The 21,526-nt window shown below is 47.7% G+C and overlaps 1 protein-coding gene across 1 annotated transcript; it reads left to right on the top strand.

Moving 5' to 3' along the window:
* The first annotated feature begins 1,023 nt into the window (after positions 1-1,023).
* On the top strand, positions 1,024-19,859 carry LOC133510982 (SH3-containing GRB2-like protein 3-interacting protein 1). The gene is made up of 24 exons (XM_061839534.1): positions 1,024-1,362; positions 3,158-3,857; positions 5,514-5,577; positions 6,661-6,706; positions 7,713-7,772; positions 8,031-8,088; positions 9,732-9,907; positions 10,026-10,037; positions 10,287-10,298; positions 10,850-10,874; positions 10,977-11,040; positions 12,252-12,322; positions 12,403-12,477; positions 12,545-12,610; positions 12,673-13,410; positions 14,558-14,679; positions 14,800-14,950; positions 15,446-15,557; positions 15,749-15,904; positions 15,984-16,116; positions 17,248-17,450; positions 18,066-18,130; positions 18,201-18,365; positions 18,465-19,859. The coding sequence occupies exons 2-24, from the start codon at positions 3,848-3,850 to the stop codon at positions 18,485-18,487; spliced, it is 2,607 nt and encodes an 868-aa protein (XP_061695518.1). The 5' UTR covers positions 1,024-1,362; positions 3,158-3,847; the 3' UTR covers positions 18,488-19,859.
* Positions 19,860-21,526: the final 1,667 nt, after the last annotated feature.

The following is a 21,526-nucleotide window of genomic DNA, read 5'->3' as shown; positions in this document are numbered from 1 at the left end:
TCTCTGAAAGAATGGGTGAGAAGCTGCGTCATTTTGGAGGAGCTCAGAGTAGAGATCCTGCTCCTCCGCATTGAGAGGAGCCGGATGAAGTGGCTGGGGCATCTGATTCGGATGCCTACCCGGTGAGGCGTTCCGGGCACGTCCCACCGGAAGGAGATGACCCAGCACACGTTTTCTTGAGATTCTTGGCTGGCACGGGAACTGAAGAGCTGGATGAAGTGGCTGGGAAAACGGAAGTCTGGGCACCCCCGCTGAGGCTGCTGCCCCTGCGTACCCGACCTCGGATAAGCGGTAGAAAAGTTACAAGGTGAAGATCTGATCTCAACTGCATATTCTTATTGGTAACTTCTCAATCACAGGCCACGCAAAGTCAAACAAGCGTTCACGCTCATATTTGCATAAATGTACAATTTACACCCTTTGCCGTATTATTATGAATTGAAAAAATAATCTGTTTTATTGTCTGTAGAAAAGAAACAACGATAACATTTAACTATGATCACGATTTTGAAAAAATGTCACATCATATGAAGCTCTTGCAGGAATTGCAGCAAGCAGATAAAATTGTCCAATTATTTATTCGCTTGGCCAAAGAGCGTCACCGGTGGCGGAGTGAAACTTTAATGTGGGCAGCGTGGGTTCAATTCCTGCTCAGTCTTGCCTTTTGCCAGATGTTAGCTAGGATAGGCTCCGGCACTCCTGCGGCCCTTGTGAGGATAGGCAGCCTGCAGCATTAACCAGTGTTCGGGAAAGAAAGTGGTTCATTGATATTCTGCAAAAATGAGGTTTTCCGATTAACGCAAGACGGAAAACAAATTGTTCGGTTTTGTGATAATATAGAAAGAAAATAAAAGTAGCGATGACGACACTGCTTTGTATTGCACAACAACATGAAAAGTACGAGACAATTCATAGTTAACTGCGTCCATGTCGGCATCCAGCAGGTGGCAGTGTTGAGTTGCACTGGGCTAAATGATGTATCATGAAGAACAGTCGAGTACATTAAAGTACTGTCAATAGTGATCCAATCACCCTGCCAAGAGGAAGGCGGCTTGATATTTGATATTTTTATTATTATTATTAAATGCACTTGAATTGCTCATGTTTCACACTGCAACAGACTGACAAGGACGATTCACTGACTTCTTCACTTCGACTGCTTGCGATTGTATTCGTCACGTCAAAAAAAAATACAGCAGTATTCTATCAGTGTGCTAAAAGTCTACCCTGCAGGAGTTGATTTTGTTCCCACTCTCCTGGGCTAAATCCACGCTGCCGTGACTCGTGACCCTTCCCAGACGTCTTACATAAGGAGCTTGATAAGGAAGGCGCACGACCCCGTGCTCCGTTCCTGCAGGTCAGGTAAGCCCAATTAATTAGCAGTTGCAGGCTAAAAACACGCACAAACAACCTTACATACTGTACGCTTCGTTTTCACATAATTGCATCATTGATCGTTCATTTCTGAAAAAAAAAAAAAAAAAAAATCCAAAGCCACATCAGAACCTCCTCTAGCGTCATCGTTTCTACTTGTAGGACTGGCTGTCCTTTTCTATCTCCATCCAGGCTACGGAAGCCCGAGCGAGCTGTCCGCCTCGCTCATCTCACTGAGCTTTGTGCGATGATTACAAATGGCAGCGCGCTTTGTTGTTTTAGCCGCTATCTTGCCATTTACTTGCGATCGCTCAGTTCGCAGGACGTAAGACGAGGGGTGTCAAACTCGTTTTTTGTCGCGGGCCGCACTGAAGTTTTGGCTCTCCTCGGAGGGCCGCTCACGACTCTGAAACTATTGAAATGACCTACCTCATATTCCGTAACTCCGTAGAGTATACACAACACATACACATTGATGTACAAGCGTTTGTGGAAGCAGAAACCTATAAAAACATGTTTTTCAACTATTCCATTTCTTTAAAAAAAAAAAAAAAAAAAAGGAGGATTGCTCCTTCAATGGTATTTCACGCGAATTTTGATTTGGTTTTGAGGGCCACGTAAAATGATGTAGCGGCCAGATCTGATCCCCGGGCCTCCACTTTGCCATCGGTGACGTAAGAGAACGGAGGTCTTTTCAAGCGCCGATCAAGTTGGGTTTTTGCGGTTCCGCTGAGAAATTGTGATCATTGTCACAGGTCCTCTCCTGGAATTGTGCACGTAACCTTTCTTATTCACGCTGGAGTTTGCCTCAGCTGACTTTGGGCATGGATCATTCAGTCTTCAATTACATAACTTGCACGTTTGAGAATGTGGGAAGAAGTTGGAGTACTTGGAGAAAAACTCACAAAAGGGCAGGAAAAAACAGAAAACATGCCAACGGTTCAAAGGGAGGCCGTAGCGTTGGTTCAAAGGTCAAACGCGAGGCAGACGTGCTAACGCTAACACTGAACCAATGCTCGTTTTTTTTTTTTATGAATAATTACTGGCAGCATTTCAGCGTCCAACAAACTGTCCACTATTGTTTGGAATCCCACCGGAATTGTCTGGAAAAAAAAAAATTGCTTCTAGCTGCTAGCATAAAACATTGAAAACATTCTGGCTAATAGCTAGCATGGAACCAAAATGACCAAAGTTTAAAAAACAAACGCACTTGGTCTGTGTTTGTTATGTGGAAAGTGTCTCAAAATAATACATTCTTTTGCTCTATTTTTGTTTTCATTATGCAGTGGTTTACTTTTCTTTATTTGAAAATGAAATTATTAATATTGTTCAGTAGAGGTTTTAGTAGATTATTTATGAAAGTTTGAAAGCATGGTACAGATGAATTTACTTAAAATTGTCATCCGTCCATCCACTTTCTTAGCCGCTTATCCTCACGAGGGTCGCGGGGAGCGCTGGAGCCTATCCCAGCTATCAATGGGCAGGAACTGGTCGTCGGCCAATCGCAGGGCACATGGAGACAAACAGTCGCACTCACAATCATACCTCGGGGCAATTTAGAGGGTCCAATTAATGTTGCGTGTTTTTGGGATGCGGGTGGAAACCGGAGGGCCCACCTGGAGAAAAGCCACACTCGCAGGCACGGGGGAGAACAGAGTCCCCAGAACTGTGAGCCCAACACTTTCCAGTTGCGCCACCGTGCCGGCCTTCAAATTATTACATATTGGAAATTATTAATGACATGTGTTACAGGTATTTATGTTTTTTTTTTTTTTTTTTTCAGGCCTGGATTATTTTCTGTCCATGCACATTTCTGGTGGAAGATGCGTTACAAAGGAGTCGATAGAATAGAAAACTACAGCTGAGATTTTTTTTCATTTTTATTTTTTTGCAAACGTACAATGCATACAATTATGTTTGCAAGACGTAGAGTACGAGGTCCTGTTTGTAGTTTTAAATCCACGCGTAACCTCGTGTAAACCGCACGCCGCGTGCTGAGGTTTCTGCGCGACTGGGGACGGAGGTCCACGTGACGGGGGGGGGGGGGGGGGGGGGGTGCGGAGATTGGCTCCGTGCGGCTGTGACGTCATCAACCCAGAGCTTCCCTCCCACCGCCTTCCTCTCAGTCTTCCTCGCTCTCCTTATGGCTGCCTTCTCCCTTTGCCTTTCCCCAGCATGTCTGCTCTAAGGGATGGCGTGCGTGGGTGGGTGACTTCCAGGACTGAGCCCCTTTTTTCTTCCAGGATTTGCTGAATATCCCCACAGCGGCTGTCGTGCAACCCCCCCATATCCATCCATCTCTATACACACAAACGTATACGGGAGTTGGTCCTCAGGGGGGGGGGGGGGGGGAAGTCGACCTCAGCGCGCAAATGGCCGTGCCCTGCCCCGTCATCCTTTGAGCAGCTGGAATCGTCCTCCGCTTCCGTCCATCCCCACGCCAGCGGCACTTAGAGGATGAGAATCTGCAACCATGATGCAAGGTAATGCTCATCAGCAGCGGCAGTCGCCTCCTCCTTTTTGCCCGCTCGTGTCCCGCTGGGCCGGTTCAGGAGCGAATTCGTCGACGTGCTCGTCTGGACTTAGCGTGCTGCCGGGTCCGTTGTGCGTTGGTTGGCCGGCGACGTCCGACCGATTCACAGATGAGTGAGGTGTGGTTTCAAAAACAACAACAACAACAACAAAAAAGGTGCTTTGGTGCAATGCATTCCTGCTCTTGCACTGCCACGTACTGATTGATAATATTTGTCTCTACACATGTCTGCACATTGCTACCTGTGCGATGTACGTCCAGTAAGTGTGCTGTATGTGTACTCGAGTACGGATGTAATCTGATGAACAGTAACTTGCACCTCGTGTCCTTCTAATTGATCTCAGTCATCATTGCACACTCCAGGATTTAGTCGGTTACATTGTAAACTATAATGTACGGCTGTATCATAGCTTGCATCAATCCTAATGACCGCCCCCCCCCACCCCCCACCCATCAGGGCTAACATGCAAATAGATGGCATCTAAAATTAGCTCATGACCTGCAGTTAGTGTCCTGTGGTATTCTACGTACGTACTGAGCGTCGAGACGTTCAAGATTTTACGCCTCTCGCGGTCTTTGTTAGCCACACACATGCATAATCGCGCTCATCACACACGCGAATGTTCCAGTACGCCACTGTTGTCCATATTTGACTTTATCAGAGAACGTTGTGAAAATGTCATGTACTGCAACACAACATGACCCACTTTTTGGCCATCCAGCCATTTTCTTCACCGCTTATCCTCACCAGGGTGGCGGGGAGTGTTGGAGCCTATCCCAGCTGTCAACTGGCAGGAGGCGGGGGTACACCCTGAACTGGTCGCCAGCCCATCGCAGGGCACACCGAAATAGACGACAGTCGCACTCACAATCAAACCTTGGGACAATTTAGAGTGTCCAATTAATGTTGCATGTTTTTGGGGTGTGGGAGGAAACCGGAGTGCCCTCCCGGAGAAAAGCCACGCAGGCACGGGGGGAGAACATGCAAACTCCACACACAGGCGGGGCCGGGATCGAACCCGGGCCCTCAGAACTGTGAGGCCAAGGCTTTAGCAGCTGATCCTCCCCACTTTTTGACTTTATTTACACTGGGGATGTAAAGTCGACACACCCCTGTTCAAATGCCTTATTTTTTGCAATCTAAAAATGAAATGAAACCAAGGTTATTCATTTTGGCGGCACGGTGGATCACTTGGAAAGCGTTGGCCTCACAGTCCTGAGGTCTCAAGTTCCATCCCGGACAATGCGCCTGGAGTTCGCATGTTCTTCCACTTCCCCAAAACATGCAACATTGTTTGGAGACTCTAAATTGACCCAAGGTGTGATTGTGAGCGTGTCTGTTTGTCTCGACGTGCCCTGCGACCAGTTCAGGGTCCGGATATGGCTGGGATAGGCTCCAGTGGTCCCGCGACCCTCGTGAGGATGAGTGGCTCTGAAAATGGGTGGATGGATGTAAAATCTTTAATGTCATGGTACAAAGTCAGTTTTTCTGTATTTTTTTATTCCTTTGAAGTTTTTAAAAATGTTACCAAACTGCACCGGCCGGGTGCCAAAACTTCATCCTTCACGCCGCCGACCTTCGTTTCTTTTTCCATATGTGCGCCAGGACTGAAAAAACGAACCAGGAAAGCGTTGGGCTTACGAAGGAAAGACAAGGACGCAGAGACCACGTAAGTTACCTCCAATGTGCCGACACGGCGTTTGCAAAACTACCGAAAAGAAGCGAAATGTAACGGGAAATGCCTGCGTGTAGAAAAGCACAACGTACCCCCGCAGGCCGTGGGGACAAAAAGCACGATTTGAGTGTTGATCCTCTATCCTGCGGGAAAGTTCCCGAAAAAAAAAAAAAAAAAAAAGTATCAAAATTGAAGTGTGGTGAGATATTGAGTACTACACGGTTTTGTTAAGACGAAACTGTTGTGACAACGAGAAAAATCTGTGCAATTTTCATACATGGACATTCAGTCTATTGCTGAGCTGTTTTCCAAAAGACTGGACACCGTACATCCGTTTTGATTATTCAGAGAAAAATGTATTTACTCAAAGTAATTGGAGACTCGAAATTGCCCATAGGTGTGATTGTGAGTGCGGCTGTTGTCTGTCTCTACGTGCCCCGCGATTGGCTGGCAACCAGTTCAGGTTGTACCCCGCCTCTTGCCCGATGTTAGCTGGGATCGGCTCTGGCACTCCTGCAACCCTTGTGAGGATAAGCGGCTCAGAAAATGGATGTATTTACTCAGACCTGCAAACATTATTAACACTTTGTGCTCTTGAAAAAATTAATGAACTAATTTAAATAGTCTCGATACAATGAAAGGCAATTTGACGTTTATGAAAAATGAATTATCATCACAGCAATCCAAATATTTCACACTGGGATGCGAAGCAAGTTTTGGTGTACATTTGGACAGAAATGTTGTCAATGCTGAGCGAATCCCAATGAATCCCAATCCTGATTTTACTTTTGCAAAGATGAGATGCAAATCAATATGTGAGCCCAAAAGCGCATATTATTTTTCTTTTCTCGTTGGATACGTTTTGTTCGACATTGGCGGCCAGCGGCATTCCCTTCCCTCCATTGGTTTGTCCACACCTTTTTCCGGGAAGTCTCGTGAAACTAGTACAACGGTCCGCTCGAACTCAAACCTGAACGCATTCCAGGTGGAATGTCGTCAAAGAATCATTTGCGGTCACCCTGACGTCATATTTGCGGTCACCATTCTGATTGATTGCGCTCTTGTCGTTTCCAACAGGAGCTCACCTGACAAAGAAGGAACCGGAAGTGGAAAGAAAGGACAGGTGTGTACTTCATGGACTTTTCTATCGTTCAAAAGATACTGCACTTTTCAGCATGTTGTCCAAAATACAGTACCGCCATCTGCATGATGGGCTCCACGACTGTGCCTGTTCTCACAAGAATTTTGGAATCGAGGGGCAGCTTTTGGGCTCAGTTCACTTACTAGTAAAAGCGTTTTTTTGGGCTTCTCGAGCGCGGTGACGTAGTACCGTCATTTCCGGCCTCCAAGCCGCGACGCTTTCAAATCAATTCACGTGGTGATGCGGCTAATTTGTGCATTTTTTGTAATGGCCACATTGGGGCGCTCGAGCGAAAGAAGGTAAGAATTGGAACGGTGGGATATATGTGCCGAGGAAGTGACTTTTACCGGCCCCGTTAGCGCTGCGCTAGTGTTAGCCCTGCCTGTTCTCTCGTGTTGCTGCTATGTTTCTGGCGTGTCTCAATGATATTTACCGGTAAGTTTTTTATTTTAACCGGCCGTTAGCGCTAGCTTTGGCGCCGTGCTAGCGTTAGGGCTGCGCTGGCATTGAGCCATATTTGTGTACCGTCTTTCTTGCACTCTGTAGGCCGGGAATTACCGTAGCTAACACATCTGCCTCGTTGTGGGTTTGAATCCGGGTCCGTGGTTGTGCGGGTTTTCCTCGGGCACACGTGCTTCCGCTTCCTCCAATACGTAATAACAACGTAACGCATGCGCGGCCGACGACTAACCTGTCTGTAGGTCCGAATGTCCGCGGCATTCGTGACTTGCCTCGACGTACGCTGCGATCGCGTAGCCGCCAGTCCCGCGTCTGCCCCGCCTCTCGTCCAAAGTCATCTGAGATAGCCCGCGAGTGGACGCGAATGAGGCACAGAAACCGCTCGGAGGCTCCCGACCCGTCCATGTAAATTGCTTGCGGAGTTCTAATTTGGAATTGGCCCCAACGACGGAAACAGCTTTTTACTTCTTGTTCCTATGTCTTGTCGCATGCCGATGATGTTGAGCTCACTTGTTGTCATTTTGTACAGAAAAAGGCTACTAATGGCGCACCCAACGGTTTCTGTGGGCAATTTGACTGGGACAGATATGTGAGTGTTCACTGCCTCCTCTTGTCTTGTCTTGCCGCTTTCACGTTTGCCTTTCAGGGCGCGTCGTCACTGGCTGCTAAAGAATAAAAGCTCACAATGCCAATGAGGTTGTTTCCATCAGAATTTAGTCAAAGATGATTTGAAATCAACTCTTGTGTCAGTAGCAAGTCAGACTCCTGCAATTTCCTGCAGAATTCTTGTGAGAACAGCTCTGCTAATCTTCTAACAATTTACCGTTTTTGGTCCCTGTCACTTCAGGCGTCTCCTGATGTGGACGAGGAGGGATTTAGCCAACGTCCTGGCGACCAAGGTAACGATATCCTTTTTGTGAGCGCGTCTCGCTTATCCGCTCGGTGTCGGGGGGCGACGGCGTCTTTTTCCGCTGACCTCGGACGAAAGGCCGACGTTCGTACCGTCGCTGAGTGGGAAGCGAACCTGTCCTGTCTGGACTGAAGTCAGGCCAAACGTGTCTCCAAACATCAGCAAGTGCTACGACGACAGTCTCACCAAAACGTTCGACCTGAGTGGTAAAATGAGTGCTTTGAGCGACAACAACAACAAAAAAATCAATCGACGCTTTTTTTTGGCTCTTGGCACCTTTTCGCCAGTTGTGTGCACCGAGGACTTCATCCCATGTGGATTGATCCACCGTTTCATTAACTACTTTAGTGACCTGAGCTTGAGCAGAATTTCGAATTTTTGGTCGGTTAGGTTTCTGTGACACGGGGTGTGGGGAAATCAGTGTTCTGGAGGAAATCCCCTTCAGGAGAAAGGTGGAGATGCGCCAGCGTGTCTTCCATTCGTTCATTCACCTTCCATTGCGTCCGGCCTCACGCGGGTCACGGGCAATGCTCCCTCTAAGCTGCGCAACTGCGCATTTGCGCACTTGTCGCACACTCAGATCCGGCGCAGTGAACGACAGGCTGATGTCTTTCTTTTTTTTTTAAACACGGCAGCACACTCACTGCCTCTCACAAAGAGCTGCTGCGCAGCGATCTCTACTTCCTCGTTTACCTGACACCTCCCCCCTCCATTTTAGAGGGGTACACTCATAATTGCAAACACCGGGGTGTATGAATAAAAGAAGAAAAAGTGTTGAAACTGGATGAGATTTTCTCTTTTTTGGAGTAAAAAAAAGGTCTGGTCTGGAGCCAAAGTAGAAAGTGCAGGATGAGATGATGTATAATGTCAAAAGTGCGTACGTCCGATGTTGCTCACAGAGGTCAAAGGGAGCGCTCACGGCCTTAGTGTGTCTGCTCAGACACGTCAAAAATTAGAGGGAACGTTGGTCACGGCATGCTAGAGCCCAGCTATCTTCGGGCCAGAGATGGGGTACACCCTAAACTGGTCACCGGCCAATCGCAGGGGGCAGGGCACGGGCGTCTTTTAGGCCGGGTCACATTTTAACCGGGACACTGCAGAATCTCAACAGGTTTGTTGCACCGCTGCAGTCGCAAATGTGAGACGTTCGGGGTCCAACAGGTTCTTTGGCCTGCACATGCGAGTTCACCCAAATCCCACCGCGGCAAACAATAACATGCCACGAAAATCATATTTTTTCCAGAATCTCAAAGTGAATTGTGATTCTTGTCCCCTTAAAGAGTTAACAAGAAGGCTGGAACGACTCCCAGTTGACTTGGATGATGTGCGGGACTGACGAGGTTTAAATCGGGTTTCTGGTTTTGTTTTGGGAATGTGGGAGGAAGCCAGAGAGACCCCACACAAGCGCGGCGAGAACATGCAAACGCCACACGGGAGGAAGGCCAGAGCCCAGATTGAAACGCCCAACACGAGGAGCTGACCGCTAACCCCACTGTGCAGATTATTATCATAACATCTATTCGTAAAAATGGCCTCAACATCCGCTTTTGCTCCATCCAAAACCAAAAGTCTCAGGATTGGCATTTTTAAAGGACGAAAAGTCCGTCGTCCGCTCGTCTGTCCTTGACAAGAGCTCACCAGCTTCCGCGGGGAAGCAGTTTTTCTCCTCCAGCGAGTCCGAGGACGATGAAGAAGTCAAGAAAAAGTTCCAAATCAAGATCAAACCGCTGGCGGCCGAGAGCGCCAAGTGCGTCGCTCCGTCCGTGGATGAGCTCAAAGCCTCGGTGGGAGGTTTGGCGCTCTCTCCGTCTCTGGTGAGCCGACTCGTGAACAAAACTTGGATTTTCATCAAACGGCCACCTCTCTTGTTGCTTTTGCTCATTCTCTCTTCTCTTTTTTTTTTTTTTGAACTGTCTTCCTCTGTTCTTGTAGAAGAGAAGTCCGGTAAGCCATTTCAAGTTTTTCTCACCGCCGTACCGATTGCATGAGTCTCCCCCCCCCCCCCCCCCCTTTTGTAGCGCTCGACACACAAGCGGACCTTTTTAGCTGCACCGCGTTTAGCGTGTTATGGCACATGTTGCATTCTCGAAGCTTTCACGTACATTTTTTTTTTTTTTGTAGACGTACATTTGACTGATTTGTCACTCGCTTTCTGACCCAGGTCTGTTCTCTCTTCCTTTTTGCTGGTCTCAGAGACGCAGCCTGGTGAGTTTTTGGCATCATCTCTGCTTCCCAATTGCTTCTGCAGCGCGGACCGACAGCCACGCTCAGAAACTCGATGGCATTCGGAGCGTGCTTGGAAATGCGCTGACGGATTAGTGATAAAACGGGACGCTCGACGACAAAAAAAAGAGAAAAAAAAAGTCACAACACGACAAAAACTTTGGTGATTAAAAACACTTGCAAAGGAAAATGAAAATTGGACACTTAACTCAATGCTCTCTTTTGTGTAAAGCGCATTCAACAAACACAGGATAAACTTCAAATTGATATGTAACAATATCTCACTTCCTGCGGTGTTTAATTTTTCACAAAATGGGTTATTTGTTGTTTCCTTGGCCTACGCACACATTTTGATGAAAGGAAGCACACTTCCACATTGTAAGGGGAATATGGTTAAAGTACTGTATTACAGTTCAAAACTAGTTAGCTGGCTTTCATTTGGAGTGCAAGGCTAAAACGATATTTATATTTTCCAAATAAATCAAGTAAAAATGAGTTCGGATGCCAATGTTGTTGTTGTGATTGTTTTGCAGGGCCAGATAAAGCGCCACCTGTCATGTAAGCGCATCCGTTGCAAATGTTTGCTCGTTGCACGTCTGCCGCCATTCGTCTACCGTTTTTCTTTTCTTTTTTTTTTTTTTTTTTTTTTGTTTCCCGCAGGTGAAGAGATCGCTCGGCCCAGACGTTCTACCCCCACGCCGGGTCCCGCCCCTGACGCCCCGAGGTCTTTTCAAGATTCTCTCTTCTTAAAGGGAGATTTGAACGTGTATGTCACATGTACCGTATCTTGAAAATGTGACGTTGATACTCTCTCATTTAATGGCGATTTGAGAAGATTTTCCTCGACAATTTCGAATTTTCAGGGGCGCCGCCGTTTTGGCGAGTCACATGACCGACGTGCCCGGATGTGACGCATGAGGTGCCGCACCAAAGGCTCGATTACATGGGACACAATTACGGCCTGCGTTGATTTCTTGGAGTTATCCTCGTCGGATTAAGAAATCGCAGTATCGGTTGATCGGGAAGACGGAGGAATGCATGCGTACAGATACGAACGAGGGATGGCGCCGGTCCCCGAGCGAGATCTGGTTGGCTGGTCGCTTGCCGGAGCTCACTCGTCAGACTCGGTGTCATTCCCGTCCGAATATTCAACATTATTTCCAGCCTCAGCTTCAAATCTCTATGGAAGTATTCCTCCGTCTTCCCGATCAACCGATACTGCTATATTTCTTCATCAGATGAGGATAAATCCGAGGAATCAGCGCTGGGCATAAATGGTGTCCCATGTAATCGAGCGTTTGGAACGGTGCCGAACACGTCACATTCGCGCGCGTAGGTCATGTGACTCGCCAAAATTCGAAATTGGCGATAAAAATCTTCTCAAAACACCGTTAAATGCGGGAGGATTAACGTCACATTTTCAAGATACGGTACATATTACGTGACCTATTGCAGTGATTTCCAACCTTTCTCGAGCCAGGGCGCATATTTTAAAAATTGAAAAATCCCACGGCACACCAACAAAAGTAAATGGATGGATTAATTACTGTATGTACTTCCTGCCATCTAATAGCAGAGGATTTTTTTTTGTTCTGTCTGTCATTGTGCCTCATGGGATGAATAGATGAATAAGAAGAGACATTATTTCTTGGAAATAAACGTTTTGTTTAGTTATTTCGCAATTAGATAAAATTGGATAACTTCCCACGGCACACTGTTTGGGAATCACTGAACTATTGGATACATTGTAACTCCAAACCACCGGAATTTCCCTTTAATCAGCAAACACAATCATACTGAATACGGGAGAGCAGAAACGTTTGCTCCGCGGTCTGCGTCGCGCGTACGCTTCAGCTAGCCAAACTTTGGACGGTGACCCAAAGACGTCGCCGCGTTCCTGGAGAATCTGACGTCGTCATCTTTTCCCTTTTGCAGTGAGCGGCTGGCGCAGAACATCCCCGCCTTCTTCGGACATCCCTCGGAGACGCAATATGCGAGATATGACGGTAGTGGAAGTCGGCTCACGCGACGGGAAGTTCCTCCGCAGGCAACGTCGCTGATCTTGTCGTTGTCGAATTAATACCAGTGGTCCCTGCCGACGTCTGGGGAGGATCGAGGCCAAAGTTGGAGTCGCTTTTGAGCAGAAGTTTCCCGACAGGAGGTATTTTTGTCATCTGATGATCCCGAATGGTTGCAACGTTGATACGCGTGTCGAATTCTGATTGCAGCTCCTCCTCCGCTGCCTCCCAAAACCGTCGTGTCACGCAGTCAAGGCTACCCTTCGCACTGCGCTGGTGAATAGCAACGGCAAGTGCATGCTGTGCGGAATTTTTTCCTGAGTTTGCCCTTTTTGCAGTGGATTTACCCAACGGAAGAGCAACCCGCAGTTCTGCCCCCATCTACCTGAACATCCTGTCCCCCTCTTCGTACCGAGGGTCCCCCGCCCCTGACCTGGACGACGTCTTCGGCCCGCGCGCCGACGAGCTCAGCGTCTCCAGCGCCGGGTGGGTCACTTTTACAAACGACAGACCCCCGCCGCCAGATGAGCCGGCGCCGCCCCCTCCGCCCGACTCCCCCGCCCCGGACACGCCCTCGTCCACGCCCTCCACCCCGTACCTCTCGCCCGGACCGCCTCCCGTCGACCCCCCGCCTTCGCCTCCGATGTTCTCGACTGAGTCTTTCACGCCGCTGGACTCGCCGCCTTCCATCACGCTGGGACCTCCCCCCCCGGATGAACCGGCCCCTCCCCTGCCACCTTACTTCACCCCCACCAGTTCACCGGCGGTCTGCCTTGAAGAAGAGCCAATCGATGAGGAGGTGCTGCAGTTTGCACGTTACGCACCCTCTCAAGTGTCAATCAGTCCCGTCCCTCCTCTGCCGGCGGAGAGAAGGTCCCCTCGAGCGGGAGTCATATCGCCCCTGCTTTTGGGGGCCTTGGGGGGCAAATGGACTCCAGAGGGAGGGAACCTGAGGGACGACATCTCAGACTTGACCGGTTCACCGAGAGAGCTAACGCCGAGCTTCCGAGGAACGCCGCCTCCTCTTCCTCCGACCACGTACCGATCGATAATGTCTTCCCCGGGGCCTTCCTCAGGTAGCCGTGAGTGCTCACATCTTGGTTTGAATACTGACCACGACTCTCGCATGGTAGCTTCATTTAGGACTCGGAATTGTACCAATGGTCGCTTGTCTTTATGTGCCCTGCGTTTGGCCGGCAAGCATTAGGGTGTACCCGCCTCTTGGCCAACGTCGGCTGGGTTAGAATCGGGCCCAGCGGCGACTGTAGTGAGGATAAGCGACCCAGAGACTGGATGAAGGGATGGACGGCTTGATAAAAAGCAGATTGAAAGACACCGCATACAGCCTCGGTTCTCGAACGTCCCCGTTTTCAAACAAAAATGTAGAGATTTTTTCGCTTCCGTTTTAGAACGAAAATCGGTACTCGAACACCCCTGACAAAACCCGAAAATAACATATCGCCTGCGGCCAGACCAGCTGACCCACGACGAGCTTTGTTGTGAATTCCCACACCTGGGAAAAAAACCTGGAAATAACATAACGTGCACAGCGCAAGCAGCACTTTTTGTTATTCTGTGTAACGCAGCGCAGACGTGTCGCAGTAGTTCTTCTTATGGAGGACGACCGTATTGACGCCCAATCGTGGCTCCAAAAGAAGGCAAGTTGCTTGTTTGAAGTTATTCTGCGCTTTTATAAAGAAAAAAAAAGTTTGCAAGGCCGGGGGCCGAGTCGCTACAGATACGGCAATGCGCTCCCAGCCTAGCGTACTCCACTACTAAAGCAAAAAATAAATATATTCCTCAAATTATTTTACTATATAAAGTATTTAAACTATACATGTATTTCTACTATGCAGTTTATTATCAGGAAAAGGTAAAAAAAAAAAAAAAACAAATGCTTTAAAAAGGCAAATTTTCTAGGCTTGGAACACACGATTTCTTTTTCCATTCATTGTAATGGGAAACATCGATTCAGTTTTCAAACAAACCGTTTTCTGGAACGGATTGTGGTGGAGAACCGAGGCATATTTGTATTGTATTTGAATTTTACTGCCATTTACTGCCGTGATTGCAAATTCATGTCTTAAAGACGCATAAAGTAGTCTTGACCAAACATTTTGTGACGTCGTCGTCGTGGTTCAACAAACAAGAAACGTTGTCGCGCAAACTTCCTGAAAAGCTGCTCTGCTTTGACATAACGTCAGACGTTTGACTGTGCCTCAGGTCCGTCTTCGCCAGCCCGTTCTGCCACGCCGCAGTCTCAAGACAGTCCGGTCCCTCCCCCTCCTCCCCCGCGGCCTTCCTCCCGACCGAAGTTGCCCCCAGGAAAAGCGGTCCAAGACCTGGTATGTGCGATGTCCAGGTTCTTCACAGTGTTGCATATGAACAGCGATGAAATTTGCGTGACGATGGCGGTTGTTTGCCGTAACGGATCCGCTGTTTGTTTTTTTTTTTGACGCATCCAGACCGGATCCTTCAGTCCTCCGGTGTCGGGGAGCCCTCCACCTTTCGCTCCACTGGCTCGGGCAGAGAGCTCTTCGTCCATCTCCTCCATAACGTCACAAAGCGCGGCGTCCACGCCGACTTTAGGCAGGGACCTCAACTTATCCAACACAGGTACGCCCGTGTGGATGAGGGGTGGGGGGTGGGGGGTCGGGTGTCCGTCTCGCCCGTCGTCGTGTCCTGGGCTCACTGTCACGTGTCTCTTCATGGTTCTCTTCTGCTGTCTGCTCACTCAGAGGCCACACAGCCTCTGGTCTGGTTTGATCACGGCAGGTTTTATTTAGGCGTCGAGGGTGAGTCGAGTTTCTGCATGCCCGCAACCGGCGCCTTTCGGTTCCCTTTCCGCCGATAAATTGAACGAAGGATTTCGCGGTTTGAACTGGATGGAACTCGACTGCTTGGTTAAAACCGGGCTGCAGATCTTTCCACGCTTGTGTTTAATAATCCACCTCATTGCTCACCGCGTCCCACGTCTTGCTCATGAGCCTTTCTTTTGATTTTGTCGCGGCGATTGTTTCTTAAAACCCTGCAGCTGCCGTACAACCGATCACTAAAAGTTTGCTGCGATGGAGCTGATCTGTACGTTTCTGGGTGTTTTGTCTGATTGAGGATGCTCAAGAGGCCCCAGCCCCCTTACCATGGGACCCCAGGACACTCTGCCAGTTGCCGCTGCCTTCACAGAAACCATCAACGCGTATTTCAAAGGCGCCGACCCCAGCAAGTAGGACCACATTTTGCCCTTTGGAGACCATCGCGTCTTTCTAGACTAGCGTGTTATTTTTATAACACGGGAATACGTAGGCGCAACAGATTGCTTTTTGCACAACAGTTTGCTACGATCATTTTCTTGGAGTCAACGTTTCATCGGTTGCGATCTCTTACCGGCCTCCTTTTTTCCCCTCGCTTTTCCAGGTGCGTGGTGAAGATCACAGGAGAATTAGTTCTCTCCTTCCCTGCCGGCATCACCAGGCATTTCGCCAGTCACCCGACTCAACCCGTCCTCATCTTTAGCATCAGCAACTACACCCGACTGGAGCAGGTCCTCCCCAATCCGCAGCTGCTCTGCTGGTGGGCGTCGGCGGCAACAGAAGGTGCACATTTTCAGAGGAAATGGACTGAGTGGTGTTTGTTCTTCCGGTCCTTCTAGCGATTCCCCGACAGACAGTCTGGACACCAAGGAGTTCCGGGTGAATATGCAAAACCTGATGAGTCATCTTAAGAAAGTGGCTGAGCAGAAACCACAGGCAACATATTACAATGTGGATATGATCAAATATCAGGTATGCGTCCATGGCTCCGTCCATCCTTCTGTCCATCCATACATCCGTCTACCCATCCATGCGTCCATGGATCCATCCATTCATGGGTCCATCTGTCCATCCATCCATGGTTCCATCCATTCATGGGTCCATCCATGGGTCTATCCATTCATGGGTCCATGCATCCATCCATTCATCCGTCCATCCATGGGTCCATCTGTCTGTCCGTCCGTCCATCCATGAGTCCATCCATCCATCCATCCATTCGTGAGTCCATCTGTCCATCCATCCGTGTGTCCGTCCATCCATCAATGCATCCATGGGTCATCCATCCATCCATCCATTCATGAGTCCATCTGTCCATCCATCCATGTGTCCGTCCATCCATCAATGCATCCATGGGTCATCCATCCATCCATCCGTCCATCCATCCGTCCATCCATCCATCCATCCATCCATCCATTCATGGGTCCATCTGTCCATCCATCTGTGTGTCCGTCCATCCATCAATGCATCCATGGGTCATCCAACCATCCATCCATCCATCCATCCATCCATCCATTCATGAGTCCATCTGTCCATCCATCCATGTGTCCGTCCATCCATCAATGCATCCATGGGTCATCCATCCATCCGTCCATCCATCCATCCATTCATGAGTCCATCTGCCCATCCATCCGTGTGTCCGTCCATCCATCATGCATCCATGGGTCATCCATCCATCCATCCATTCATGAGTCCATCTGTCCATCCATCCATGTGTCCGTCCATCCATCAATGCATCCATGGGTCATCCATCCATCCGTCCATCCATCCGTCCATCCATCCATCCATCCATCCATTCATGAGTCCATCTGTCCATCCATCCGTGTGTCCGTCCATCCATCAATGCATCCATGGGTCATCCAACCATCCATCCATCCATCCATCCATCCATCCATCCATCCATTCATGAGTCCATCTGTCCATCCATCCATGTGTCCGTCCATCCATCAATGCATCCATGGGTCATCCATCCATCCGTCCATCCATCCATCCATTCATGAGTCCATCTGCCCATCCATCCGTGTGTCCGTCCATCCATCAATGCATCCATGGGTCATCCAACCATCCATCCATCCATCCAAAAATCCTTGGTCCCGCGCGTCGCAGGTTTCCGCAGACGGGATCCAGTCCACTCCTCTCAATCTCGCCGTGAGTTGGCGCAGCGACGCCAACACCGCCGACCTCCGAATCGACTACAAATACAACACGGAGGCGATGGCAAGTCCAAGCCCGCTTCACAACGTCTACTTTCTGGTTCCCGTGGACGGAGGCGTAGCCAAGCTCCAGGCGATGGTCCCACCCGCCACCTGGTGAGGCTTCTCTGCATCTGTCATATTTCCTTACTGCTTATAATGTTGATCTCATTCGACGTGATTAACATAATAACAATAAGGTCAAACTTTGGATCATCACTTTCGATATCGCCCGCTGTTGTTTTTGTTCTTTTTCATTTCTGCCGCTGCCAACGGTACTCGTTGGTTTTGCTCTATTATAAATGCATTCAGTGATAACGGAGTAAAATTACATCCATCCATCCATCCATTTGACAAGCCGCTTATCCTCACAAGGCTCACGGGAGTGCTTTCGCCACTAACTTAGTGCTAAAGTGGCCGACCAAGGTCCTTTCCTGCGTGTCTTTTTTCTCGGCTTTTGCCGTTTCGGCTCTTTGTGCGGAAAGATACTCGGCGCTCGATTGGATTTTTTAGCCAACATTGATTGGACACTCTAAATTGCCCATAGGTGTGACTGTGAGTCTCCATGTGCCCTGCGATTGGCTGGCAACCAGCCTGTTAACAGCTGAGATAGGCTCCAGCACTCCTGCGACCCTTGTGAGGATAAGCAACCAAAGAAAACGGATGGATAATAGTTGTAAATGAAATGTAGTCGTGTCATTTGTTTGTTTGTTTGTTTTTTTTTTTTTCAAGGAATCCGGAGCAGCAGATGATACAATGGAAGATTTCCAGCCTTTCTCATCGGTCCGAAAACGGAGGCGAGTCACTTTTTGAAGACCTTTTGAAATGGCGTCAAATCCTTTCGCCACATTTTTCTGTCCGTCGTAGGGGTGGGCGCCCTCCTGGGCCGCTTCCAGATGACGGCGGGCCCGTGCAAACCCTCGCAGCTGGCGGTCCACTTCACCAGCGAGGGCAGCACAATGTCCGGTTGCGATATCCAACTGCTCGGAACCGGCTACAGGCTGTCGCTGATTAAGAAAAGATTCGCCGCAGGTCAGTTGGAAGCGTCAACACAAGGTGGCTTTTTCTTTGCGACCGCTTGGAGTCATTTTACTTCTACTTGTACTACTAAAACCACTTTTTACTTTGTAGGGAAATACGTGGCAGATAATTAGTGGCGCGCAAGCAGGGGAACCCGTGCGCTGAGACTGTGAAGACAAGGAACCCGTCCTCCCTTTGGTGTATTTGAAAAGTCAGTGGAAATACGACTGATGAGCGTATGCAAAAATATTTACTTTGGCACTTTTGAGCCCTGAAAGAGTGAAATCCCAATTTACACCCGGAACTTTCATAGTGGGTCCAAACAGTCTCGCAGTTCAACGAAACCGACTTTTGTCTTACTTGCCATTTTAATTGTACAGTAAAATATTAGAGATTATATATTACGACCACAGTCGTCATGTGGAAAATGTGTAAACAAAAGTATGATCGTGTTACTTTCCCATGGAATGATATGATAATAATGATAATTAGAGATTGCTATTGATCTGCGATTGGCTGGCGACCAGTTCAGGGTGTACCCGCCTCTCGTCCGGAGATAGCTGGGATGGGCTCCAGCACGCCCGCGGCCCGCTTGTGGGGGCGTGACGGAAGATGAGTGAATGCGTGAATTCTTCTTGATGTCATTTTGCATCCCTCCGCCATTCCCATTTGCTTTGAATGGTTTATCTTTTGTCACGTGCCATCGGTGCGGGGGAGGACCCAAATGCAGGACTCCGAGACAAAGGCATAATGTCCAGTGGGTTTTGTCGCAGAAGTAGTGTCCGCACACGGTAACACAGTGCAAACTCAGTGAACTGGCAAATGCCCGTGACGTAAACTCCAACATAAATAGATGATTAATTAACGACAACAGCTGTGACGAGCGCCAGAGGTGGCACCGCTGAGAGCGGTGACCAGGCCACGCCCCTCCTGGCAGTGCTCCAGCCCCGCCCATGACATCTTTGTCATATTTTTCTGTATGCAGCCTTGGAAACGGCACTGCAAAAAAAAAAAAAAACAACAACTGCGTTTGCGGCTTTACATTTCATCGTTTTTTTTCTTTATTTGTACGTCAAACTTGCACTTGCTCACAACGGAGAAATTCAATCTGACTAAAATTGGCTTGATTTATCATAAGGATGCTTCTTTTGTGTCAAAAATGAAATAATAATAATAAAATAAGCACATGCATTATCGCTACGTACAAAAAAAAAAAAAATTCCTGCGCTCAATCTGAATTGTAGTGGTGGCCAGAATTGTTTGCCACTCATTTTAAAGGGTTGCATGGACAAAAAGTGGAGATTGGCAGTCGGATCAGCTGCATCAGATGACAAAAAAAATATAATTTTAACACTGTGGGGCACGTGCAATGAGATAAAAAAAAGGAAGAACTTTGGCTGCTTGTGATCGATGAAAAGCTTCTTTTTCACTTTGTGTTTCTTGTCTGATTGAGCCTTAAGATCTACAAAGGGTAGTGCCAAAAAAAAAAAAAAAAAAAGAAGAAAACAGATGCTGTACTTTAAATAGAAATATAATATTGGGAAATTCGAATGCTGCTTGATGGGTCTTTATAGTAGTAGATGGAGGTCTTTGTGAACTGGGGGACATCAAAAAGGTTTCTGGGGAAAAACGACAAAACATGTACGTACGTACCTGCTGCCAATCTTTATTTTCACTCTGTTTGATTATATGTCAATGTTTTTCTTTCCCAATAGCAATATTTGAATATTTCAGTGTAAAAAGTGTCGAGGCGGAGCTCCGGTTGAACCGTTTCTCTCAGCGTACGGATACGTGTTTGTGCTTGTTCGTCGACGCCGTCGGGCCGTTCGGTCGCCCGCGTCGGCACAATTTGTCTTCATTTATTGTTTACCGCGTGGGTTACTTGTACAAAAATAAGTGTTCCTGCCCATGAATATGAAATCTGCATTTCCCTTTGACAGCTGTATCAGTCCGTCTTCATATCAATGAAATCATAATGCAGTGTTCTGTATGCATTTTATAATCACGTTATTACCGTACATCATGTAAAATCCTAGCCTGGTTTGCTTCGGGGAAACATTTTGTGAATGAATTTGGCATGTCGCTGTTCCCCGACCGACTCTGCCGCTGATGCTGTATTTTTGGCCTCCACGTAAGGTCCCACCTTTTTAAAAAAAATTTTGTCCATACTTCATCTTCAGCGTTGTTCCGGCTCGTACCAATTGATTTTTTTGCCTTATCCGACATGTTTTTTAATGGCTGTACGTCTTTAAATACACACAGAATATGCAAACTTTTAATGTACATTTCCCATCCAAAGATTTGAAAAGTAAATATGTGGAAGGAAAAAAAATCACTCTAATGTAACACCTGCTTTACTTGGGTAATAAAGAAAAGAAAATAACCAGACATTGATCCGTGTCTCGGGCTTTTCATACTTTGTCTGATAGTTTCTGCGTCGGCAGACGCTTTGGACCTGCACGCGAACCGTCGCCGCCCGCGTGGTCTTCTACAGTTCCGTGAAGCGTTGAAATGCAGATGACTCGACTTGAGAGTTTGTCCCTGTCCGTTGAGAAGTTGCTCAGAGTCGAGCCGCTGCTCCTCCGCATCGAGCGGAGCCAGCCGAGGAGGCCGAGGCACCTTGCCGGGATGCCCGCAGGACGCCTCGGGCACGACCCAGGACACGCCGAGTTGCCTATCCTGACGTCTTGTCATTCTTCAATGCCTGATTCAACAGTTAATTTACTTAATTTTACTTTACTAAATTTACTAACATCACTAATTTTTAAGTAAAATAAAAAATAAGTAAAATTAATTAAATTAAAAAGTGTAAAATTAAGTACATTTACAATACTTTACTCCATTTTTTACGTTATTTTTTTTACATTTATTGTTAATTTTAAATTATTTTTTTAAATGTATTTATTATGGGAGGACTATTTAAGAGTATATTGCAATTGTTATGATATAGTGTAACGTACTGTTATGAATGTGTGCTGGAATTATACAATACAAATCTACCCAGAAAATATAATATTTACGGTAGTATCAAAAAGTATTGATTTCAATGGAGGTGCTCCGTGATCATTCTGAGTGACGTCACCGCCTTGCGACGTCTCCAAATTGAAGCTCGCTCAGCTTTCCGGTAATGACGCAATTGTATAGATTTTGTTTTGGCTTTCGAAACATAAAAA

This window comes from Syngnathoides biaculeatus, chromosome 13 (genome assembly GCF_019802595.1).
Source record: "Syngnathoides biaculeatus isolate LvHL_M chromosome 13, ASM1980259v1, whole genome shotgun sequence".
NCBI lineage: Eukaryota > Metazoa > Chordata > Actinopteri > Syngnathiformes > Syngnathidae > Syngnathoides > Syngnathoides biaculeatus.
This window is presented reverse-complemented; position numbering and strand designations above follow the sequence as displayed.